A 7,920-nucleotide genomic window follows, 5' to 3' on the forward strand; every position below is an offset into this window, starting at 1 on the left:
AGGGAGAGAAGAGCACGAAATTTTGTGCTCCAAATGAGCTTTGAAATCTGAAGTTTAATATTCAAATGAACAAAGTTGAAAAAAAATGCACACACATGACCTCTATTTATAGCCTAAGTGTCACACAAAATTGGAGGGAAATTCAAATTTCACTTGAATTTGAAATTGAATTTGTGGAGCCAAACTTTGGAGCCAAAATTTCAGTAATTATGATTAGTGAATTTTAGTTATGGTTCAGCCCACTAATCGAAGATCAATTCCAAGATTCTCCACTAAGTGTGCTTAGGTGTCATGAGGCATGAAAAGCATGAAGGACATGCACAAAGTGTGACTATGTGATGTGGCAATGGGGTGTAGTAAGCAAATGCTCACCTCCCCCTCTAAAGTTTAATTGGATTGGGCTTCTACCAATTCAATTAAATTTATTTCCAACCACACACATCAAATATCCACTTAGTGCATGTGAAATTACAAAACTACCCCTAATACAAAAACTAGTCTAGGTGCCCTAAAATACAAGGGCTGAAAAATCCTATATTTCTAGGGTACCCTACCTACATTATGGAGCCCTAAATACAAGGCCCAAAAATAATGAAACCTTAATCTAATATTTACAAAGATAAGTGGGCTCGTACTTAGCCCATGGGCCCGAAATCTACCCTAAGGCTCATAAGAACCCTAGGGTCTTCTATTGCATCTTTGGCCCATTCTACTTGGGGTCTTCTATCCAATGCCCTTGCAGGGTAGGATTGCATCAGTGTGTGTGTATGTGTGTCCTTGTGTGTGATGAGGGTGTGTATGTGTGTATCATGAGGGTCGGTGTGTCTTAGTGTGTGATGAGGGTGTGTGTATGTGTGTGATAAGTGTGTGTGTGTGTATGTGTGTGTGTGATGAGGGTGTGTGTGTGTGTGGTTTTGTGTGTGATAAGGGTGTGTGTGTGTGTGTGTATAAGTGTGTGTGTGTGTGTGTGTGTGTGTGTGTGATGAGTGTGTGTGTGTGTGTGTCTTTGTGTGTGATGGCGGTGTGTGTGTGTGATCATGAGGGTGTGCGTGTCTTTGTGTGTGATGAGGGTGTGTGTGTGTGTCTTTGTGTGTGATGAGGGTGTGTGTGTGTGTGTGTCTTTGTGAGTGATGAGGGTGTGCATGTCTTTGTGTGTGATGAGGGTGTGTGTGTGTGTCTTTGTGTGTGATGAGGGTGTGTGTGTGTGTGTGTCTTTGTGAGTGATGAGGGTGTTTGTGTGTGTGTGTGTGTGTGTGTCTTTGTGTGTGATGAGGGTGTGTATATGTGTGATGAGTGTGTGTGTGTGTCTTTGTGTGTGATGAGTGTGTGTGTGTGTGTCTTTGTGTGTGATGAGGGTGTGTGTGTGTGTGTGTGTCTTTGTGTGTGATGAGGGTGTGTGTGTGTCTAGAAGTCATAGAATCAATTTTGACTGGGTTTTTGGTTTTCATACAAAATCGCCGAATCAATTTCACCATATAACAATTGCAATTCTCACCAACAAAATCATTAGCAGAGCAAAGCATACAAAGCATAGATATCAATCACAGGCCAAAAAGGGTAGCAAACAAACCTCAGTATCTGCAAGATTACATCTAGGAAGTCCAGCCAAGAGAATGATGATGTGGCAACAAGATATTGGCTCTAGAAGATTATCCTATATGCTATTTTGAAATTCTGTTAGAATCAAAATCTTTTTTGTTATGCCCTATATGCAAAATCAATAGGAATGTAAAAAACTAGGATAGCAAACACATTACAAGGATAGCAACTAGGATAGCAAACACATTACAAGCCAAAAGATAAAATTTACCGACTTCTAAAACTAGTCTAGATTTAATTCAGACCTCCTTGGAAGCAATGTAAGAGACTGAATACGTACCTCTAAATGGAAATCTGGTTAGAAGCTCTGTTTCAGCAGCTCTCTGCATCATTTAAGCCACTTTATAAAAATTTCACAAGATTATAATAGAAAATATTTCAGTGTCAACTTTACAATTTTTTCTTTCATAGAAGTAGAAGCATGTATACATGATAAAGATTGCAGCCCAAACAGAGAATTCAGAACATCACAGAGACAATAACTGATGACTAACAAGTCGAAACTATGGAAGACTTAATGTACCCACAAAACTATATAGACATATTGGCAAAGGAAAATCATAACATAGACAACACAACTGCCTTATTAGGTCTACAATTACATGAAATGAAGCAACATTCTATACACCTATCATGTCCCAAATTGGAAAACTATGCCAAAAAACATAGAAGAATACTATCTGAATATTGCACTATTTCTTTGCCAGACAGATAGAAATTTATAGCTGAAAAGCTCATACACTTCATAATAAGTGCTAGAGGCTTCATAGAACAGAAAGCTTATAATTATGTTATACTAATGGGAAAACAATTTCTAGCATATTATCCTATTTCAATGCCTTGTATGGCTTGACAATAGTCTTTCTCATTTGACAAGTTAAAACCAAGTATAGCAATTCCTGGATTAAGTATGAAGTCCATAATACATATAAAATCTAAACCTGAAGTTGTGGCCTGAATTTGCTACACCAACTCTTTCTTATAATAAAGTGGACAATTCTGGCCTAAATTTGCTACACCAACTCTTTCTTATATTACAATGCTAGTGTATGACATTAGCAGATTTGCAACTTCCGTGATGGAGGGTGACATTAGCAGATTTTATGTGTGATGTGTGTGTGTGATTAGGGTGTGTGTGTGTGTGTGTGATTAGGGTGTGTGTGTGGCAAGGAAAAACCAACTCCACCAAGTCTTCCCTTGTCTCCAAAACACAATGCCAATTTGCAATTGCAACACCAATGTTTTGGTCCAATTGATTTAAGAATGATCCAATTTAATTAGGCCACAAATTCATTAGTGTAGCTTCTAAAATAAATTCGAAAAGCTAATCAGATCTAATTCAGGCATAAACATGATTGTAAACAAATTTGGAAAAGAAGGGGAAATTTGAATCCAAAATAGAATTAAGAACAAGTCTGAGAATCCAAATCATTACTGTAGAAGCAAGCTTCATGATGTTGAATCAAGTATGATTCAAGTAGTTTTGATGATGACAAAAAGGCTAAAAGAATGATGTCAAGAGTGAGTCAGCAAGTTCAAGATCAAGATTAAAGAAAAGACATCCAGAAGAACCAAGATTCAAGAGAAGATGAATTCAAGATTCAAGAGAAGATGATTTCACAAGGGAAGTATTGAAAAGGATTTTTCAAAAACCAAACATAGCACAGTTTTGTTTTACAAAAGAGTTTTTCTCAAAATTTTACCAGAGTATTTACTCTCTGGTAATCGATTACCAGTTTCCTATAATTGATTACCAGTGATAAAGTTTGATTTCAAAAGCTTTTAACTGAATTTGCAACGTTCCAAATGATTTTTAAATGATGTAATCAATTACAATATATTGGTAATCGATTACCAGTGTATCTGAACGTTGAAATTTAAATTCAAGTGTGAAGAGTCACATCTTTTCTTAAAATGTATTGTGTAATCGATTACATGATTATGGTAATCGATTACCAGTGACAAGTTTGGAATAAAAAGTCAAGAGATGTAACTCTTCCAATGGTTTTCTCAAGATTTTCTCAAGGTTATAACTCTTCCAATGGTTTTCTTGACCAGACATGAAGAGTCTATAAAAGCAAGACCTTGACTTGCATTTTAACAACTTTTAGAACTTCTTGAACAACTTTTGAGAAATCTTGAAACCTTTAAAACTCATATTTCTTCTTCTTCCTTTGCCAAAAAGCTTTCAAAGTTTTGTGTTTTCCAAACCTTGTTATTCTGCAAGTGAAATTCTGCAGAAAACAAAAGTGTGCTATATCTTTTCATTCTCTTCTCCCTTTGCCAAAAAGAATTCAACAAGGACTAATCGCCTGAATTCTTTTGTGTCTCCCTTCTCCTTTTCCAATAGAATTCAAAAGGACACAGTCTGAGAATTCTTTTGATTCTTCCCTTTCCCTTAAACAAAATATTTCAAAGGACTAAACGCCTGAGATATCTTTTGTTTCCCCTTACAAAGATTCAAAGGACTAACCACCTGAGAATTCTTTGTCTTAACACATTGGAGGGTACATCCTTTGTGGTACAAGTAGAGGGTACATCTACTTGGGTTGTTGTAACTGAGAACAAGAGAGGGTACATCTCTTGTGGATCAGTTCAAGTGGAGGGTACATCCACTTGGTTGTTCAAAGAGAACAAGGGAAGGTACATCCCTTGTGGATCTTTGCTTGTAAAGGTTTTTACAAGGTTGAAAGAAATCTCAAGAACCACAGGTTGCTTGGGGACTGGATGTAGGCACGGGTTGTTGCCGAACCAGTATAAAATTCTTGTGTTTGTCTTCTTCTTCCCTACACTTTTAATTTCCATTGTGCACTTTTAATTATTGCTTTTACTTTTGGTTAAGTTTCAATTACTGTTCTTTACTTTCTTAACTTTGTAGTAAAAGCCTAATTAAATCTAGTAACATTAAGAAGGATAAGTTTTAATTAGTCAAGGTACATTAATAATTAATTCAACCCCCCCCTTCTTAATTATTTCGAGGCCACTTGATCCAACAAGTGGTATTAGAGCAAGTATCTTGTAGAAAGTTTAACAACTTCAAGATTCATGGCCTCTTTAAATTCTTTGTTTTTCAAAAGTATTTTCAAGAACAGGTCAAATCTAAAATCATTTCAAGATTATGATGAAGACCAAGCCAACTAGTGTCTCATGAAAAAATCTCATGAAAACAACAAAGAAGAATCTGTAAAGAAGAAGTGGTACATCGACAGTGGATGTTCCAAGCATATGACAAGAGATGTATCCAAATTTACAACCATTTCCCCTAAGAAAAGTGGACACGTTACATATGGCGACAACAAAAAAGGCAAAATTATTGGAGTCGGTAAAATAGGTACGAGTTCCTCTACTCCTATTGAAAATGTGTTACTTGTAGAAGGTTTCAAGCATAGCCTATTAAGTGTTAGTCAATTATGTGATAGAGGATATAAAGTATCTTTTGATTCTAAAAAATGTGTTATCAAGCATGAGCATGACAAAGATATTGAGCATATAGGTTTCAAAGAAAATAATGTTTACATGATTGATTTAAAACAAAAATCTGAAAATGATATATGCTTTCTAAGTAAAGATTGTGATCCATGGTTATGGCATAAGAGAATTGCTCATATTAACATGGATCATCTAAATAGATTAATTTCAAAAGATCTAGTTATTGGTTTACCAAAATTAAAATTTGAAAAAGATAAATTATGTGATGCATGCCAAAAAGGTAAACAAACAAAAGTATCTTTTAAATCTAAAAATATTGTCTCTACCACTCAACCGTTACAATTATTGCATATGGATTTGTTTGGATCCTCTAGGGTCATGAGTTTTGGTGGTAGTTACTATGTCTTAGTAATTGTTGATGATTATTCTAGATATACTTGGACTCTATTTCTTACTCATAAAAATGATGCATTTCATGCTTTTAGAAAACTTGCCAAAGTCATCGAAAACAAGAAAAATCTCAAAATTATCTCTATTAGAAGTGATGATGGAGGTGAATTTGAAAATAATGATTTTGAAATATTTTGTGATGAACATGGCATAGAACACAACTTTTTTGCACCTAGGACAACCCAACAAAACGGTGTTGTAGAAAGGAAAAATAGATCTTTAGAAGAAATCGCTAGAACCCTTTTAAATGACACACCACTTCCAAAATATTTTTGGGCAGAAGCAGTCAACACTGCATGTTATATTATGAATAGAGCCTTAATAAGACCCATTCTTAAGAAAACCCCATATGAACTATTTAACAATAGAAAACCAAACATTGTTCATTAACATGTTTTTGGATGTAAATGTTTTGTTCTAAACAATGGCAAAGAAAGTCTAGGAAAATTTGATGCTAAGGCAGATGAGGGCATCTTCCTTTAGGATATATAACAAAAGAACCATGACCATTGAGGAATCAATATACATTTCATTTGATGAAACTAATATTACCTCTCTGAGAAATGAATTTCTTGATGATATTGCAGATTCTTTGGAAGATGAGCACAATCAAGAAAGAAATCTAAAAAGGAAGATAAATGAAGAAAACAAAGGATGATCAAGATTTCAGAACTCAAGAAAATGATGATCTTCCCAAAGAATGGAAAACTTCAAGAAATCTTCCTCTTGACAACATCATCGGAGATATCTCAAAAGGCGTGACAACTAGACACTCTCTCAAAGATTTATGCAATAATATGGCTTTTGTTTCGTTAATAGAACCTAAAAACCTTAAGGAAGCCATTATAGATGATCATTGGATAGTAGCTATGCAAGAGGAATTAAATCAATTTGAAAGAAATGATGTATGGGAATTAGTAGAGAAACCTTCAAACTATCCAATCATAGGAACTAAGTGGGTATTCAGAAACAAATTGGATGAAAATGGTATAGTAATTAGAAATAAAGCTACACTAGTAGAAAATGGTATAGTAATTAGAAATAAAGCTACACTAGTGGGATGATCCCTCGCTTAGCGCGTGTGTCCAGCTCATCCTTCTTCCAGATTTTTCCTCGCGCTCAGCCGCAGGAGTGGTGCGCCCAGCCACAAGAGTGGTGCGCTCAGCAGATGGCTCGCTAAGCCGGCAGATTGGCTTAGCGAGAAGCTAAAAATCAGAACTTCACAAACTTGTCTAATTAACCTGAAATTGAAAGGAAATGATTATTAAATACACGAAATGGGAGTACTAAGTACTTATTACCTATATTTAACAAAAAGTAATTACAACACTACAAAATAACCATAAATGGGAGGAGTTAGATACAATTTTTATAGATTTCATACACAAAAGTTAGTTGTATTCATCGACTAACAAAGCCCCACAATGACAAATCCCTATAGCATCTGCATGTAGGCAACGAGAAGCTACAACTGTTGCTAAGGATGTTCAACATGTGGATCATGTAGCTGACGAGGTCCATGAACAGCTTGAAGAAGTAGCTGTTGATGATGTAGTTACTGGTGCCGAGGGTTTTCCATGCGGGCCCCACAACACATCAGTTTAGATGGACTATGTTCATCATGTGGTAGTGACAATTTGGAATGGAGAGGTATTTATATTTTTAAATAAATAATATTTTCATAACTATTTGTTATTATTCTTGAAATGATTTAAATTTTCATTTTCAGGAACGTCCTGAGTTGAAGTTATCCTCCCATGGATGGAAGGTAAAGAATTTTGGCAGGCCTGCTCCAGAGATTGAAGGCTTAGTAGCTGCCATAGGATTAAGTCCTTTGATCGCATGTTCCTTGGACACTGGTGATCGGGGACTTATATCTATTTTTGCAGAGAGGTGGCATAAGAAAACTAGTAGTTTCCATTTTCCTGTAGGAGAGGTGACTATCTCCCTGGATGATGTGGCATCCTTGCTACATCTGTCCATTACAGGCGCCTTCCATAGCTTCAAGGCTCTTCATGTGGACGAAGTTGTCTTTCTTTTAGTTGAATTGCTTGAAGTTAGTTTAGAAGAGCAAGAGTTGAGACAATACAATGCCATGGGGCATATGTTTGGTTATCCTGGTCGTGAGACATTTATCGTTGCATATGTGATGCAGCACAGTAGACTTTAGTAGCTCAAGCATATCTCTTGCATCTGGTTGGTTGCACATGCTTTGCTAACAAGAGTACCACACACATGAATGTGGTATTCTTGGATGTCTTTTGTGACCTTAGCCAGACTAGAAGCTACACATGGGGAGTTTCCGCACTAGTCGATATGTATGAGAATTTGAATGATGCATTAAAGAGCAGTGCCAGACAACTTGCAAGATATATCACACTTTTACAGGTAATTATAATTTTTTTAAATTTTTTTAAGTTATGTATTTTAAATTGTGTATTG

The 7,920-nt window shown here is 35.8% G+C and overlaps 1 protein-coding gene across 1 annotated transcript; it reads left to right on the forward strand.

Moving 5' to 3' along the window:
• The first annotated feature begins 7,083 nt into the window (after positions 1 to 7,083).
• LOC114389779 (protein MAIN-LIKE 2-like) lies at positions 7,084 to 7,648 on the forward strand. Its single transcript, XM_028350515.1, has 2 exons — positions 7,084 to 7,128; positions 7,208 to 7,648. The coding sequence occupies exons 1-2, from the start codon at positions 7,084 to 7,086 to the stop codon at positions 7,646 to 7,648; spliced, it is 486 nt and encodes a 161-aa protein (XP_028206316.1).
• Positions 7,649 to 7,920: the final 272 nt, after the last annotated feature.

This window comes from Glycine soja, chromosome 16, assembly GCF_004193775.1.
Source record: "Glycine soja cultivar W05 chromosome 16, ASM419377v2, whole genome shotgun sequence".
NCBI classification, from domain to species: Eukaryota; Viridiplantae; Streptophyta; class Magnoliopsida; order Fabales; family Fabaceae; genus Glycine; species Glycine soja.

Bases quoted from the DNA above. Each gene is read 5' to 3' on its own strand.
- LOC114389779 (XM_028350515.1), top strand. From the start codon at position 7,084: ATGGACTATGTTCATCATGTGGTAGTGACAATTTGGAATGGAGAG. The intron at 7,129-7,207 runs GTATTTATATTT...TTTCATTTTCAG, and splicing joins TGACAATTTGGAATGGAGAG to GAACGTCCTGAGTTGAAGTT.